Raw genomic sequence first — 17,966 nt, 5'->3', positions numbered from 1 at the left:
ACAATGATCTCCCATTTTGCCTTAGTCATCAACTTTTCAGAAAAAGAATCTGATGAAGATTAAACTCAGAATTTGTCACCCCAAGTTTACTTTGGTACTTAATGTAAATGCAGTTCACTTGGCTCTGTGCATATATTTTATTTCCTATTTTCTCATTTATAATTTCTCAAAAAGATTTCCAGAGTCTTCACCCTTCTCATTTCTACAGTCTGTACACGCAAGTGGTATAAACTATTAAAATCACAACAAAGGTCCCCGATATCGGACATCCCACTGCATACACGATGCCATGCCAGGTGCTACCCCACTCTTTACAGAAAGTTCACAGTATACACCATCAAAAATTCTAACCATACAGATAAATCAAAACTCCCATAATCTTCTGAACCCTTCCCCTCCCAAGAGGTTCTCAATTGGGTATGTTTCCTTTCAGATATATCTGAACATATAAAAAGTCAAACATACATAAACCACATGTCCCACCTCCTTTGACAGGTCTACATACAACAGACATTAGAAGATGGGGAGGAGAAAAGCATGTGCAAAGGCCCAGTGGCAGGGCAGACATCATGCAGTTGAGGAAATAAAAGAACACCAGAGTGGCTGGAGAATGGTCAGCAGGGAGAGGCCTGGTAGTTCTTGTAGGCTGTGGGAACCACTGAAGAGATCCAAGTAAAAAGTGTGGTGCGGGGTTAGGCGGGGACACTACTAGATTCATGTTTTGAAAAGACTGCTCTGGCTGCTACCATGGTGCCAAAACATAGCAGGCACTCCGTATGTGCACATGTATTTGCTGGCTGAGTGAAGGCACGAATGGAATCAAACAGCAGGCAGCTGGTTACATGGAGTCGCGAACTGGAAGAGGAAACGTGGGCGTAACACACAATAAATAGTATTGGAAGCAGAGGGGCAGAGAGTGCTAACTTCTAAGAGTAGAGAAAAGGACCTAGACTGGGCCTTGGAGAACCCCAACATTTAATGGGGAGGTAGAGAAAGACGAGCCCGATAAGGAGATGAAGAAGGGGCCCCCAAAGAGGTGGGAGGAAACAAGAGGGTGATCTCATGAAACCAGGGGAGAGATTACTTTAAAACAGCAGGAGCAATCCCGTGTGGAATGTTCCTGACAAGTTCAATAAGGTGAAGCCAGAACACCATCCCCTGTATTTAGCAGGACGAAAACCACGGGTTGGGGGGACTAACGGAGGCGGAGCCTAACTGGAGTGGGTGGAGGACACACTATCAGATCAGAGAAGGGAGGATGGGTGGAGATGTGTCTTTTAACAAATCTGGTTGTGGAGGAGAAAGAGAAAGCACTAGTGGGAGGGCACTATTGGGATCAAAGAAGGGACGAGGGACGACATCCATGAGCAAGAACTGGCAGCTCTGACCTAGGCACTGGTACCTAGACCAACAGACTTCAGGGTCTGGTCTTCCTGGCTGGGCGCTGCCAGAGAACAGAGAGAGGCATCAGGCTGGCAGAGCTTGACGGCTTTAGCCTTTAGGTGATAATTATCAGCCAGCATTTACGGAAGGTGTTGCGTTTCACATGGGACTGAATTTAATCCTCGGAATAACCTGATGAGAGGCACTTTCAGATTGAGTAGAAGTGGGGTTAAGGAACTTAGCCAAGCCTCTTGTCACCTGGAAATGACAGAGTCAAGGACCAAACCACTACAAACCAGGGTTTTAAAAGTGTTGTCCAAAGATCACCCCCATCAGACTCTCCAAAATGCCATGTTTCCCTGAAAATAAGACCAAGCCAGACAATCAGCTCTAATGCATCTTTTGGAGCAAAAATTAATAAGACCATATTATATTATTTTATATATTACATATGATCATATCATATTATTTTACTCTAAGACTGGGTCTAATATGATATATGATATGATGATATAATATAATTTAATGCCGGGTCTTATATTAATTTTTGCTCCAAAAGACACATTAGAGCTGATTGTCCGGCTAGGTCTTATTTTTGGGGAAACATGGTGCTTGTTAAAAATACAGACCTCTGGGCCCCAGCCTAGAGCCACTGAATTAGAAGTTGGGGTGGATATGGGGCCTTTTTCATAAACCAAAAACCACTGCAGGAGCTGCACTCATCCCGACCACCACCTGAGCTCCAAGTTCATGCCACCAAGTGTGCCAGTTATCACTGCCTCTCTGGTCCAAGTCCACCTGGTGTCGCCCGCCTGTGTTGCTGCGTTATTTCTACCAGCAATGTGGCACAATGATAAGCTTCATCAGTAGAGGGCGCTGGAGACACTGGAGGAGGAAGGGGCTTGGGTTCCTCATTCCAGTGTGCTGTGTCCATTCCTCCCTCTCTCTTCCAGCTCACCTTCCTTCTCCTAGGCGGCCATCAGCACTTCCTCATGGGCGGCTTCTCCTGGCACTCCCCTGGAGAGGACAGCTTCCCAGCGAGTTCTGTTAGCACACCACCTCTGCTGACTTCCTGGTCAGCCAGTGGACCACAGCTGCACCCGCTTCACTGCCTGCATCTTGGCCTTGGGTGATTCTCTAAATGTGTTTCTTCCCTTGGGTGCATTATGTTCACTGTAGAGGAAGTGGCTGTTCTCTCTATCTTCTCTTCCTGTATTCTTTAGACTTCTCTCTACCCCTTAGTAGGCAATCCTGTTATCGTAAATAATTCTTTATATTAAACTTTCCCTGTTCAAAGCACCGTGTGCTGTGTCCTGGTTGGATTCTGACTGATATGTGACACATCAGGCCACAGGTAACACAGACATCAGAAAGTGGATGGATGTGTATGAACATAGGGAGATATTCGGGATGTGTCAGAAGATTTAAAAAGGCAGGTAACAAAATAACACATATTTCCTATACGTACACAATTGTATGTTAAAATTAATTATCTATGGGGGTACAATTATGATTCTTTAACTTGATATATGTCTGTGTTTCAGGTTTTGTTTTTTTTACAGTATTATTTCTATAATTAAAGAAGAAATATACTTTTTACATGACTTTAATATTCACATAGATTTTTCCCATAGGAATAAAATATGCCACCTAACCAACTGGCATTTCTGGCCCAGGTACTACTAGGCTGGCATTCTGTTTTTCAGTCAGTCACCTTGCAAACTGATTTATGTGAGCGTCTCCCTGAGCATAAGAAAACTCTGAGGGTCCTGAGAAAGCAGTTATTGGTGCTCACTGGAGCCATGCCTCTTCCTCACTTCTCAATCCTAAGCCACCTCTTAGGAAACTGAAAACTCTTCCCTACATTTATTAGAATGTGCTGAATTCTCTCACTGAGCCAAAAAAATATATACAGACAATTGCTAACGCACAGGTAGAGTTGTATTATAAACACGTGCATGGACTCATCCATCCCACAAACCTTTAGTGACAGCCTACTGTGGGCCAGGCCCTGCTCTGGGCACTGGACACAGCATGGTGAATAAGACAGATCCCTCACTCGCTCACTCCATGAAGACTGCCGTGCGCCGGCCCCTTGCTACACCAGGCACCAGGGAGCAGGGGGAAAGAGTGCGTAGAGCCTCAGAGCCTGAGCCATAACCCTCTTCTCCATGTGTCCCCTCAGGGCTGACAGAACTGACAAAATGGACAACAACGTGAGCACAACCCAACATCCAGGCAATTGACTGTGAAGTAACTTATCTTCAGTGAAAATAAAATTCAAGACTAGTCCTACTTGTAATCACGGAATCACAGTATGGAGGTGCAATGGCTGTACATCCCCCAAATTAACCAATATTTATTGTCACAAAACATTTTTGTATTTATTTTTAAATTGGGTTTGGTGTTTTTTCTTTTACCTTTTTCTTGTATACGCTGTGGCATAAGAGGTGAGTCTGGATCTTGCTCAGAAATAGTTTCTTCATCTTCACTGTCCACCCCATGTGACAATGGAACCTTTTGCAACAAAAGACAAAGGAGCAAACACGTGATCAAATTTCCTCCTAGCACACTCAAATGGCGTATTCTATACCTTCTTCCGTGCCCCCTCTCTCTCTGAGACACAAAAAGGACTACACCTGGAAGGGCTGGATGAAACTTCGGGGCCATCAGGAAAAGCCCAGTGGCAAAGTCAATGCCATTCAAATTATGCTTAGGCCATCAAGAACTTCCTGTCCCACTAAGCTGCCTGGGCAGCCTCTCTTCCTTGTTCCTGCCAGCGACCAACCCAGAAAAAGGGGCTGCCTCTGGCCTGCTGTGCAGAGCACCCCATCCCACCCGACCCTGGTACTGATACTGTGTGTTCATCTCTACACGGGACAAGAGCTACCGACTCACCCCGTGAGAGCCCTCACTCAGGCAGCTGTTTGGGATCGAGGTCCATTATGTTTGCTGGCTATGTAGTCCTCTGCAAACGTTGTTTCCTGATTAAATGGAACCCTCCCCTCCGCTGTCTGTGAGCATCTCCTATGTAGGTATCAGGAAGGGTGGCAGGGCTTCAGAGCTGTGGGCCAGGAATGGGATCTTATGCGGAGACAGGCTGTCCCCTGATAAGGAGACAGTCTCATTGGCAGGGCTCTGGGAGGTGGGGACAGAGGCAGCCCAAGGGAAAGGGCAGTGAACCATGCCTCATACAAAAAGTTAAGGAGCCTGGTGTTCTCTGGGTTGGCGTCCCTTCTGTTATCCTGATGCTTCACTAAAATCTTACTTATGTGATCAGCTTGGCTTAGCTGTGCTGAGCTGCAAGCAATAGAAGGGCCATCCCCAAGACTGGCAGGGAGGGGGCGGCACTGACCAGCAAGATGCACTGGAGCATTTCAGAGCCAAGAACTAAGGCCGTTGGGCCCACCAGGCTCTGTGGACAGGGCCCCAAGGTGACCCAGCTCAGGAGTGGCAGACAGGTCTCCCAGTCTACTCATCATTTGAAGGAAGAAAAAAGAAATGACCTTAGTTTTTATCTCAAAGCAACTGCTTTGCTTGCCCTGTCAAAGATATATTAAACTGCTCACTATTATCAAGGAAATGTGAAAATGCTAAGGGGACTCAAATATCATCAAAAAGATACCCTACTACGGAAACCATTGGGCAGTATCTTCTAGGACTAAGGCTGCCGATACATACACCACTCCTTAGTATATATCCACTGGAAACACAAACATATATCCACGAATGTTCATAGCAGCACTATTCCTAAAGGCCCAGACTGGAAACAAGCAAATGTCTAACATCAGTAAAATGTATAAGTAATTGGACGATATAGTTGTACAACGGGACATTATGTAGCAATAGGAATGAACAAACTACTGCTATGTACAGTAACTGAAGACTCTCAAAAACCTCAAAGATCACATACTGTATGATTAAAGTCATAGGATTTTCAGAACAGGCAAAACTAATCTAATGTTCCTATACATTATGTAATGAAGTAAGTGCAAATAATATTATGTCACATATATACGACCCCAGAAATATTAATGATCAAATTATAATTGTATATTGTCTGCTTCCATTCCAAATATTTACTCAGTTTTATTAAAAGTACTTTCTGCATTTTTTATTGATTAAAAAACCAAAAACTAATCTAATGCTATTTTCTAATATTTAATCTGCTGTTGGAGTCAGGACAACTGTTAACTTTTCTCGGTCACCAAGAGGGACTTCGGGGGTACTAGTAATGTTCTTTTTTTTCATTTGGGTAGTGGCTACTTTGTGAAAATTCACTGAGCTGTACACTTATGGTTTACGCACCTTTTGTGTATATTTAATACATCGATAAATAAGCCAAAGAATTGTGACAATATTCAAAAAACGTTAATTTTTAGTTTTAATAAAAAAACATTTTTTAAACTACCAAATACTTCTGATTGTGAAAATTACCTTGCTAACTAAAACAAAACATATTTGGGCATTGAAGGAAAAGAAGCAGCGGCCAGCCCAGCCGTAGCACGGCCACCAGTGGTGCTAGGAATGGCCTTTTCCTTGTCCTAGCTCCTTCATCCTCTTGCTGGGTAGTATACTAATTCAGATTTTAAAAAGTAAAATGTACATGCTATAATTTCTAGGATAATTATTAGGGAAAAAAATGTGTAACTTGCAAGCTATTAGAGAGAAATAGAACTGAAAAAAAACCATCAATCAAAAAGAAGAGAAAAAAAGATATAGAATAACAGGACAAATAGGAAAAATAAAGTAAAATGGCAAAATTAAACTCAAATATATCCTTATTTACATTCATATAAAAGGCCTAAATGGTCCAGCAAAGGACAAAGGAAAAGTTTATCAAACTCAGTTAACAAAAACTATATGCTACACTGAATTGTATACTTTAAATGGATGAATAGTATAGTATGTGAATTATATCTCAGTAAACTTGTTTTAAAAAACTACATCCTGTTTATAAGACACAGCTGAACATAAGGATATAGAAAGGTTGAAATTAAAGGATAATAGAAATGGACCATGAAAATATCAAACAAAAGAAAGATGGGGAATGTCAGATGAAACAGACTTAAGGCAAAACAAATTTTTAAAAACAAAGAGGTTTACTTTAGTGACAAAATGTTCAATTCACCAGGATGGTATCATTTTAAATTTGTACATGCCTAACAATGTAGTCAGACAGATGCAAAAGAGTACGTGTTCTATGATTTCATGCATATCAAGTTCAAAACATGCAAAACTAATCTGAGACATCAGAAGTATTCTAATACTTGAAGATGAAAGCAAGATACTGGGAAACCTGACAACACAGCAAGGAAGTGGCAGTGCCCAGATTCTTGTGACTGTAAGGGAGAGATGACTCTAAGATCCAGTGGCGATTAACCCTAATGATGCACAGGGTCCAGCCCAGAATGGGCCAGTCACCTTCCCAGATGCCTCTCCTCCTATTAATAATGCTAATTCCACCTAAAATGCATTATTTAGTCATTAGAGGTGGAGTAACAAAGGGTGCCAGCTAGCTTTACCTCGGGGTAAAGTCCGGGCAAGAGTGTGGTAAAAATGTGCAGTGAACCAAGGAATAACCCTGGAAGGAGCAGTGCTGATGTGTAAGGTAGAGGGACCGCTCGGGCCTGCACTGGGACCTTTGTGGGCCCAACGATGTGCTGGACCTCCCCTGACCGGGTACATTAGGGTAAATAAACTAAGGGTTTGGGAATCCACGCTTCCTCCCCTGTTGCAGGGAGGAGACCCCAACACTAAAGAGCGCAGAGCTCACTCCCTTTTGGTGGCCTCAAAGGGGAGACGAAAGGAGGCTGTGACTCCTTCTCAGACGTCTGCAGTCACTCTCAGTAGTCCTCTCAGAAAAGGCGGAGTCTCATGCCACCTGTATACCCTTCCTTTGTAATATTTATCATACTTGTAATTGATTGCTATTAATTGTGTGACTGTGGACTCTGTCTTACACTGCTTTTCAGCACCTGGCACAATTCCTGGTACTCACTGGATGCTCAATAAATATTTGTTGAATTATTTACCTGCCCAAAGACAGTCTCCTCCCTCGCACAGTCCTTTAGAGGATGAAGAAACTGAGGCACAAGGAAGTTGTCTGACTTACCCAAGTTATACAACTGGGAAGTAGAGAAGCTGGGATTTGAACTCGGGTCTCTGAATGCCCATGGCATTGCTCTGTCCACTGGGCTGACTTGGCATGAACTGATCACAAATTCATATCCCCAGTTCCCCTCCAGCCTTACTTTTCAGTGGACCAACAAGAAAACTGCTGAACACAAGGCTTTCTTTCCATTAGTTAGGCCATTTCTGAGCAGGTGCACACTTCACATGAAGATGCTTGCCCAAACTACCCTGACACACAGAGAGAAGGCGTGTGGTATAGACTTACATCTAAATCGTCTGCTGGGGTTGGTCTGTTTTCTTACCTTACTAGTTCTGACAACTGTTTACTTTAAAGGAAGTATGAATGATTCATAAAAAAGGATAAATTATAAATTTTTTACCTCAAATTACAGAATGTCTATAGTAAATACAGGGAAGTCAATTTTACTTTGTTTTTGAAATTAAAATGTACCCGTAGGCAGTATTTCCTTCAGAGCTGGTGCCATCTAGTGATTAAACAGCAGTCTTACATGTGACACATACCCGTTTTTCCAAAGATAATATATTTTTTAATCACATAATAAATTTAAGAATAGTTGGCCTGTTTCAAAAAAACAAACTTTATGTCTAAGAAATATTCTTGATATGCACAAGGGCTGTAAACACAAATTTTAATTCTAAATAGGGAAAATTGGTTGCCCTGGTCTGAATCCTGCCTCTGCCACTGGGTGGTTGGTTGACCTTGGGCGTCGTTTATCCTGTTTCTTCACAAACTTACCCCCAAGGATGTGAAGTAAATGAATTGGTACATGTAAGCTGCCTAGCATATATTAGTGCTCAGAAAAGGTCAATGTGTCTTCCTCTCCCTATTGTCTACTAGCCCACCTGAAAAAAAACAAAAAACAAAAACAAAACGAATCATAAGGCTGTGGGAAATTGAAATCCCTTTCCCGCTTAAGGGCCCTTTCATCCATGCCATCTGCAACTGGCCAGGACAATGTAACGGTTATGATGAAACCTTTCAATTGCAATCAGTTACTAATAGAACTCCACCTCCGGTTCCTGGGCTATCCAGGAAAGGGCTTTCCTATCGGCTGTGACGTACAGACATGCGGAGACTGGCATGCACACACTGCTGCTGGGAAGGCAAACGTGGACAACTGCTCTGGAGAACAATTTCACAATATCCAATGGTGTGATCCAGCACACATAGGTACGTGTACCAAATGTGCAAGGAAATAACCCAAAAGTTTATCAGTAGGTAAGGCGATAAACTAACATAGATCCATCTCAAAACTGCAATGCCAAGGGAAAAAGCCAAGAGGTGAAATGACTGGTTCAGTATGGTGACCTTTGTACAATTTAAAAAATATATATTTGTTTACTGACAGTTATTTGTAGTAAAAAAAAATAAATTAAAAACAAAGACTTCTAGAATGCATTCCAAATCCAAGAGAAGATGGTCTTCTAGAAATGGAGTGGGAAGGGGAGACAAAGAATTCAACCCTAACTGTAATTTTACTTATTTTATTTAAAAAAAGAAATCTGAGGCAAAAAGAGGTAAGATGTCAATATTTGTTCATTCTGGAGAATGAGAACACTAATGTGTTATATTATTTTCTACTTTCCAATTTTCTTTTTTTTTGCTGGGTTATAGAAAATACATATACATGTTCAGCTTTAATAGATAGTGCCAAACAGTTTCCAAAGTGGTGGCACCAACTGACACTCCCACCAGCATTAGAGAATTCCTCCACAGCCTCACCCATCCCTGATATTTCCATTGTCTTGCTCTACTTTTCAAATTTTAAAATATTTTCCCTACTCCACATGGGTCTTAGACATACCATGACATACTTGCCTAAAGAATATTTGTCCTGATAATGACAAAGGAGTATAGGTCACTATAGTCTCTTTCTTCTAAGGGAAATACGGTAGCAAGCTTCACTTCCAAAATAGTTGGGTGTTACAACTCTATCGGTAACCTGGGTCCGAAATACTAGCCAGAAAGTGTGCAGGGGCAGTAGGACTTCATCTTGGCCTTTTAGAACACCACAGAAGACCTTCCTCTGGGCTCTTGGCAGCTGTCTGCTTATTTCAGTGCTCCCTGCTGTAGAGAAAACTAACTCTGTATGTTCAAGTCTGTGTATGTTAGAAAGCGATGGTTAGTTAACGAAATACTCACATTTGGATTCCTCAAAATAAGCTCCCTAAGACAAGACCACTTAAAATGGGATTCAATATAGTGGAGGGTGATCAATATAATATAATCAATATGAATATACTTTGATGTTACCAGTCTGTATGTGTAGTCACTGTGCTTAACATGTTATAGTGATGGTGAAAAAAGAGAAAGGAAAAAGAAATTATGGTGCTGTCTTTTGCCACTGAAGAAACGGCACTATCCAGTTTTCAAAAACCTGGAAGCACAGAGTTTAAAGCAGAGCTGCTAGGCAGTGGTGAAGAAATGGGCTCCTTCAACTGTCTGCGCCTTGGTTTCCCACGTGCGATATAGGATCATAAGTGGATCCTACCTCACCGAGATAGTGGGAAATAAATACATGCAAGAGCCTGAAATAGAGACTCACATACAAACATGGTAGCCATTCAAAGAATATCAGCTACTATGGAGATAAATGATCACACCCATCGAGTCAGGCATGAACTTGAAGAAAGGTTGCAACATGCATACTGATATTAGAAAAGTGACAGGAAAATCACTTTTGGGGTCAAAGAGAAGAGCAAGATTACTTAGTATTGGATGGAAATCTACGCTGAGAACATAGCGATGATTATCTTTATCTCTGAAGGACTTTTGTCTTGAAAAGATAAGGGAAAAGTTTTAAATTTTAGCTCAACCAGATAGAAAATGAGCCTGGACACGTTAAAAATATAAGCGCCCAAACAAAAGCCATCCAAGGCAGAAGAGAGAAAAGAAAGCCCTTCCTAATACCCTCTCTGTAATTTGCTGTAAGTTAGTGTCAAGGTGCAGAAGGAATTCTGGAATGGGACAAGAACCTGGTTTCTGTGTGTCACGGCATACGCAGCGTCACCAAGACCTCCCTCTTCTTTGTAGGCACTGCCATCGCCTGACCCCTTGTAGCTGGATGACAGGTTCGAGAAGGTGTCGTCTTCCTCTCTGTAGCCCCGCATTTCAAAGGATGGCAAAGAAGTTCTTCTTTCCATCTCATTCTGCCGATTTGGTCTATAGCAGAACATTAAAGAGAAAAATAAATCAATAAACCAGCCACTTAACACTTCACACTGGTGTGTGTGTATATGTATGTGTATATATACATATACATATACATATACATATACATATACATATACATATATATATATATATATATGTATATGTATGTATCAAAGGCATAGCTACTGAGCCCTCACCATAAAGTATTACAGCTACATTATAAAATACATAGAAATGAAAGGAGTAAGTCATCCACTATTGCATCTCTTTGCATACTCTTGAAATTTCTTTCGAGGTTTTTTACCTAGGTCCTTATAGTTATCATCGCTGCATACAGATACAATCTGCCTCGTAGTTAATAAGTTTTTAAAGTCAGAATGCTATAAGGTAAGACTCAAGTAGTTATACCAGTTTAGTCCGCCATTCCCCTTACTATGGTTTTCCCCTCCCAGTGTTCACTGTTATAAATAACCCTGTACTGGACATCTACGTGCAGATAATCTCTTCTGTATTTAGAATTAGTCATATCAAACAACTACATGGTACACTGCTGAGTCAAATGATATGAACATTTTGTAGACCTCCATGCACAACTCACAAAATCATTTCACAGAATGTTTCCCTAATCTGTACCCACAATTATTACCACGTTGGTAATAATTTTCTAAAACTTGCCAAAATAATTTAAATCTCACTGCATAAATTTGCATCTCATACCAAGACTGAATATTTTTCCATATATTTGTACGCAAGCCACAATTTCTCTAGGGTGAATTGTCTGTTCATGTCCTTTGTCTATTTAACATACAGGTGATTAAAAAAAATTTTTTTACCTTCTAAATTCTTAGTCTAGGAGTAAATAGCAGTCATCTCCCTCAGAGAGTTTTGATAAGACTGGATATAGGATTTCATGGTCTTATTTATGTATGTATACAGATCAATTCTTTCATTCAATAGGAATCTGTTTTGGTATATGAATTAGGCAAGGCTCAAAGCTGATTTTTTTCCCAGTATTGCTAATCAATATACTGTTAAATCCTTTCTTTCCCCTTTGATCTGTGGGGCTGCCTTTATTAGAGACTCAATATACTTGCAAACACTAGGTTCACCTCAGGGCACCAGGCCCACCTGTCTATCACTGAACAGTCCTCCTCTATTTTAACTACTTCAAGTGCACGTTTTAAAATATAATGCAGCCCACCCCCCGGGACGGTATTCTTCCTTTCCAAATTTCCTCTGATGGTGTTATCTGCTTATTCTTGCCAATGCATTTTAGAATCATGTCCTCAGCTTTAGTTCTTATTCAGGCAAAGTATAATTCCTATCAGGAGAAAAACAGACTATATTCAAACATCTCATAATAGAGCCAAGATTAAAATGTAAAAACCAACAATATAAACATCCTAGAAAGAAATACATGAGCATTTGTTTATTTAATGCTGTAGTAGGCAAGGTCTTTCTAGATTTGACAAATGACAGAAACTACCAAGAAAAGACTGATCGATCTTACTACGTAACAGAATATTTGGTATGTAAAACATAAAAACAAAAAAACAAAATGGAATAAACATGACAGATAAAAGGCAAATCTGGTCATATATCCCCCACCCTCACCCCACAAGTCCTTAATGCCCATGGTGTGCTCCTGCTTCGGGGGGCGATACCAAACCTGGGAACACAACATCAAAGGCATCCTCAGCCGGGCCCCCGCCCATTCCTCCTGCCCCATCTCAAATGATTCCTCACCTCACTCAAGTCTTCTCGGCCACAGTCATCTTCCTTCCCTTGCTCACATGTGTCATGCTCCCCCTCTCTGTCTACAAAGCTCATCCCAGCCCTGCAATGACCATCCCCCCAACCCCTGAGCCATTCCCACTTGATTCCTGTATATCCTTCAGTGCTCCCCTCAATGCTCTCTTCCTCAGGAGGAAACGTTCCCAAACCCCTAACCCTAGGTTAGCATGAATGCAGCTCAAGCAATGGAGGAAATGACGTTAGGAGAAAATTTATACTATAGAGGCCAAAAAAGGTAAAATCAGTATGAGTGTTCAAAGAGGAGATGCACGAGAAGTGGTGAGTGACCACTCTCGCCATCTAGGTTGTGGCAGAGAATCCTACTAAGGGCTACATGTAGCACTAAATTCACAGCTCTGTGCTGCCATGAAAACAACCAGTGTTTTCACAAGCCCTAATTTAACAAGACCCACTCCAGAGAGAAAATTCTGATACAATTCAAGAGCAATTAATGTCCCAGAACAGTGTCCCTTTGACACTGATGATGAAAACTTGAGTACTAAGCTCTAGTCATTATCCCACGCACATGCACATACGTGAGCTGCTACTCCTCTGCCCTGAGAGGAAGCAGAGCCAGCGATACAGTCCTTATACATGCCTCAGCTCTGAGGTGGTGGCATAGGGTTTGATGAAACTGTCCTTTTCAACGTAAGTCGTGTCACTCTCGGACCGGGATCTCCGACGAGGCTGAGGAATGGCAACGGTTCGGCCAGTCAACGTTGTTGCTAGAATGACTGCAGCCAGAGCAGATCTATGGACAAAAGCATCCCAATGAGCTGGTGCACTCAAGGCTGAACAACAGGATACATGAATTAATCAAGGTTTACCTCCCGCTCCACAGTGTTTAGTACAAATCTATTGACTATGTACTTGCAGTCCATTATAAGCCATCAAACAATCTCATTTCATTCTGACATCGACTGTATGAATACATATTATTGTCACCTCTATTTTCATATAAATTAAATGACTTGCCCAAAATTTCTTAGCTAATAGGAGATGGAAGCAGGTCTCTAATCTGGGGAGTCTATATTCAAGTGGTTTTCCTAATAAAATGAAAGATCAGAATTTAAAAAAAGGGACATAAAACAATTATGAAAGATTTTAAAGGCATTTGAAAATCTTGCAAATTATTCAAAACTGTAATATAGGAGAGATAGAGTAATAGATTGACCCTGCCACACGAAAAAACAAAACAAAACAGACTTACGATTGGCCAAGTTTCCTGCCTGAAAGAATTCCCAGGTCACAGCACAGGAAGGAGGAACTGAGGTGGGGCTAGGCAGACTCCCTGAGTTGTGGAGATGGAGCTGAGAGTCCGGGAAAACCAAGGCAGATAGAATTTGGAGGACAGAGTACCAGAAAGGAGAAAGCTGAACAGAGAGAACTCCGGAAATCTGCCCCCCTCATTGTAGCAAAATGCTCCTCTGTGCATGAGTGTGAGGAAACTACCCAGGACTGGAGGAAGAACCATCCACAAGGATTAGAGGAACAGTTCCAGATGCTTACACATGGTTGAGGTCAGTATCTACTCCCAATAGACAGCAGGAAAAAAATTATAATTCATGGGACACTGGGTCCCATGAATACTTCAAAAGGTCTTGCCTCAGCCTCAGTAGTGGGGAATAATTAGCCTTAGCTTAAATACTGTCCCAGACCTCACGTAACAAATCGTAAAAGCAAAACCCAAAAGATCAAATCAGTTCCAAGTAACTGAATCACATCCCAGAACAAAATTCAAGAAGACTTACAGGAATACAAAAATATCTAGACTCAACAATGTGAAACTCAAAACAATGTCTAGTATGCAATCAAAGATAACCAGACAGGCAAAGAAACAGAAAAACATGACCCATAATTAAGAGAATAATCAATCAAAACCCATTCAGAACTGAACACATGTTAGAATTAGCAGAGAAAGACATTAAGACAGTTATTATAACTGTATTCCAAATGTTCAACAAGCTAAGTAGAGACATGAAAGATTATAAAAAAGACTTGAACTTCAGGAGATGAAAATTACACTGAATAGGATTAAGAATAAATTACAGGGCCAGCCCAGTGGCTCAGGTGGTTGGAGATCCGTGCTCCTAACGCTGACGGTTGCCAGTTCGAGTCCCACATAGGCCAGTGGGCTCTCAACCACAAGGTTGCCGGTTCGATTCCTCGACTCCCGCAAGGGATGGTGGGCTGTGCCCCCTGCAATTAAGATGGAATACGGCACCTTGGGCTGACCTTCCGCTGAGCTCCTGGATGGCTCAGTTGGTTGGAGCATGTCCTCTCAACCACAAGGTTGCCACTTCAACTCCAGCAAGGGATGGTGGGCTATGCCCACTGCAACTAACAACGGCAACTGGACCTGGAGCTGAGCTGCGCCCTCCACAACTAAGATTGAAAGGACAACAACTTGACTTGGAAAAAGCCCTGGAAATACACACTGTTCCCCAATAAAGTCCTGTTCCCCTTCCCCAATAAAATCTTTAATAAAAACAAACAAAAAAACAAGAATAGATTACACATTGCAGAAAAGACTAGTGAAATTGAAGGCAAAACAATAAAAAAGAACCAAAGTGAAATACAGAAAGAAGAATATATAATTTTTTTAAAAAGAACATAGTGAGATAGACAAAAAACACTAATGTTTTATGTATTAAGCCACTAAGTTTCGGTATAATTTGTTACATGCTAGTAGATAACTAATACAACACCCTTTTCATCAAATAGTGCTGGAACAACTGGATACCATATGCAAAAAAAAAAAAAGAGGAACTCCCATATCCCCCACCACACAAAAATTAACTCAAAATGGATCATAGACCTAAATGTAAAGCCGAAAACTATAAAACTTCTGAAAGAAAATACAGGAGAAAAATCTTTGTGACCTTGGATTAGGCAAAGATTTCTTAGATGTTAGATTGAAATCATAACCTGAAAGAAAAAACTGACAAGTTGAACTTCGTAAAAATTAGGAATTTCTGCTCCTTGAAAGATACTGTTAAGAGAATGAAAAGATAAGTCACAGACAGGGAAAAAATATTTTCAAATCACGTATTTGATAAAGGACATATCCAGAATATATAAAGAATTCTCAAGACACTACAACAGGAACACACACAAATGGCAAATAAGCACCTGAAAAGATGCTCAATACCATTAGTTACTAGAGAAATGCAAAATTAAACCACAATGAGATACCACTACACACCTATTAGAATGGTCGAAATTAAAGACTGGCCAAGACAATCAATCCCTCACGCTCTTCCTCTGCAACCTGGGCCTGAAAGAATGGCTCCCACAAAAAAGGGTGGTGAGAAAGGGCCATTCTGCCATCACTGAGGTGGCAACCAGAGAGTACCCCACCAACATTCACAAGTGCATCCACAGAGTGAGCTTCAAGAAATGGTCCCTTGGGCATTCAAAGAGATTCAGAAATTTGCCAGCAAGGAGATAGGAATTCCTGAAATTTGCCAGCAAGGAGACAGGAATTCCTGATGTGCACATTCACTCCAGGCTCAACAAAGCTGTTGGGCCAAAAGAATAAGGACTGTTCCATACCTTATGGGTATATGGTTGTCCAGAACGCGTAATGAACATGAAGATTCACCAAACAAGCTCTACACAGTGTTACCTATGCACCTATCACCACTTTCAAAAACCTATGGGTAATAAATGTGAATGAGAACTAATGGCTAATTGTCAAATAAAGTTATAAACCCCCCCACATACACCTGATCAAACCAAGTGTTGGTGAGAATGTGAAGAAATTGGAATTCAGACACTGCTGGTGGGAACATAAATGGAATAACAGCTTTGGAAAACAGTTTGGCAATTTCTTTCTTTTTCTCTTTAAATTTTTTATTGGGGAATATTGGGGAACAGTGTGTTTCTCCAGGACCCATCAGCTCTAAGTCATTGTCCTTCAATCTAGCTGTGGAGGGCGCAGCTCAGCTCCAAGTCCAGTCGTTGTTCTCAATTTTAGTCGTAGGGGGCACAGCCCACCATCCCACCTGGGAATTGAACCGGAAACTCTGTTGTTCCGACCTTGCGTTCTAACCAACTGAGCCATCCAGCCATCCCAGCAATTCCTTAATAAATATATACCTGGTATATGACCCAGGTAATTCCTCTCCTAAGAGAAATGAATGCATATGTCCAAACAAAGATTTATGCACAATGTTCATAGCAGCTTTATTTCTAGTAGCCAAAAACTGAAAACAACTCAAATATCCATCAACAGGTGAGTGGATAAACAAATTGTGGTATATTCGTATAACAGAATACTACTCGACAATTAAAAGGACAAATTACTGATTTTTACAATACTATGGATGAACGTCAAAATAATTATGTTGAAAGAAGCCAGCATAATAATTTTGTATAATACCGTTTATATAAAATTCTAGAAAATGCAGACTAATCTATAGTGGCAAAAAGTACATCAGTGGTTACCTGAGAATGGGAGAGAGAGGCAGGAGGAAGGAATTATAAAGGGGCAAGAGGAAACTTTGGGGGATGATGGATATATTCATTATCTTGATTGTGCTAACAGTTCTATGGGTGTAAACATATCAAAACCCACCAATTATGCATTTTAATTATGTACAGTTTATCATATGTCCATTATACCTAAAAAAAAAACTGTTCTTAAAAAGATAAACGACTGTGTAAAGCAAAAATAGTTAATAGCATATTGTGGGGTTTATAGCATATAGAATTAAAATATATGATAACAGTAACACAAAGGATGGGAAGGAGGAAACAGAAGTAAATTGCTGTAAGATTCTTACACTATTACATGTGAAGTGGAATAATATCAAAGACTAATTTGAATGTCATTTTTTAAAAATAAAAAGATCGAGAAGTAGGCCAGATTTGCTAAAGCCATGTAGATTATTTGGGGTTTATAAAGATTACAATCCAGGTAGATATTTTCGTAAAGCACAGGAAACTACAGACATTTTCTAATGAGTCTATAGCATGCTTGCCATGAAATGACACGTGTTGGTTTGTTTTTCTGCTTTATAATGGAACGTTAAGCTAACTCTCACTATTGCTGACACATAAACATCTATGTCCTAATGACACAACTTAAGGGTTGTTCACACAAACACTGAACAGCCGGACGAACTTCAAGTGCATTGCAGCAATGCCACCGTTCGCCAGCTGTGAGACTTTGGGCAAATGACACACACTTGAGTTTGAAAGAGAGATGCCAACAGGACCCCTCTCGTAGAGTCAATGAGAGAATGAAATGAAACAATGCTTCTAGAGCACTTACTTGAGACCTTGGCACAGAGTAAATACTAATAAATGGCTATTCTTGTTATCAAGATGGTACCAATGAAAAAACAAACACTAAAAATATTTCAGTGTTTTTTATATACTGTGTTTCCCAAAAATAAGATTTAACCAGAAAAGAAGCCCTAGCATTATTTTTCAGGATGCTCATAATATAAAATAAGCCCTACCGTATTTCCCC

General features: G+C 40.8%; 1 protein-coding gene across 3 annotated transcripts in view; it reads right to left on the bottom strand.

Moving 5' to 3' along the window:
- Positions 1 to 17,966, bottom strand: part of CEP89 (centrosomal protein 89) — a 58,192-nt gene that overhangs the window by 37,412 nt on the left and 2,814 nt on the right. For all 3 annotated transcript variants that reach the window (XM_088800191.1, XM_088800193.1, XM_088800192.1), the window contains exons 3-5: positions 13,086 to 13,238; positions 10,516 to 10,702; positions 3,804 to 3,900 (exon numbers count right to left, since the gene is read on the bottom strand). In XM_088800191.1, coding sequence (XP_088656317.1) covers positions 3,804 to 3,900; positions 10,516 to 10,702; positions 13,086 to 13,238 — 437 coding nt within the window. The remainder of the gene's footprint in view (positions 1 to 3,803; positions 3,901 to 10,515; positions 10,703 to 13,085; positions 13,239 to 17,966) is intronic.

Source organism: Rhinolophus sinicus, chromosome 8, assembly GCF_057876585.1.
Source record: "Rhinolophus sinicus isolate RSI-liver-muscle chromosome 8, RSI-T2T, whole genome shotgun sequence".
NCBI classification, from domain to species: Eukaryota; Metazoa; Chordata; class Mammalia; order Chiroptera; family Rhinolophidae; genus Rhinolophus; species Rhinolophus sinicus.
Note: the sequence above shows the minus strand (reverse complement) of the source record. Positions and strands in the feature narration are given on the sequence as shown.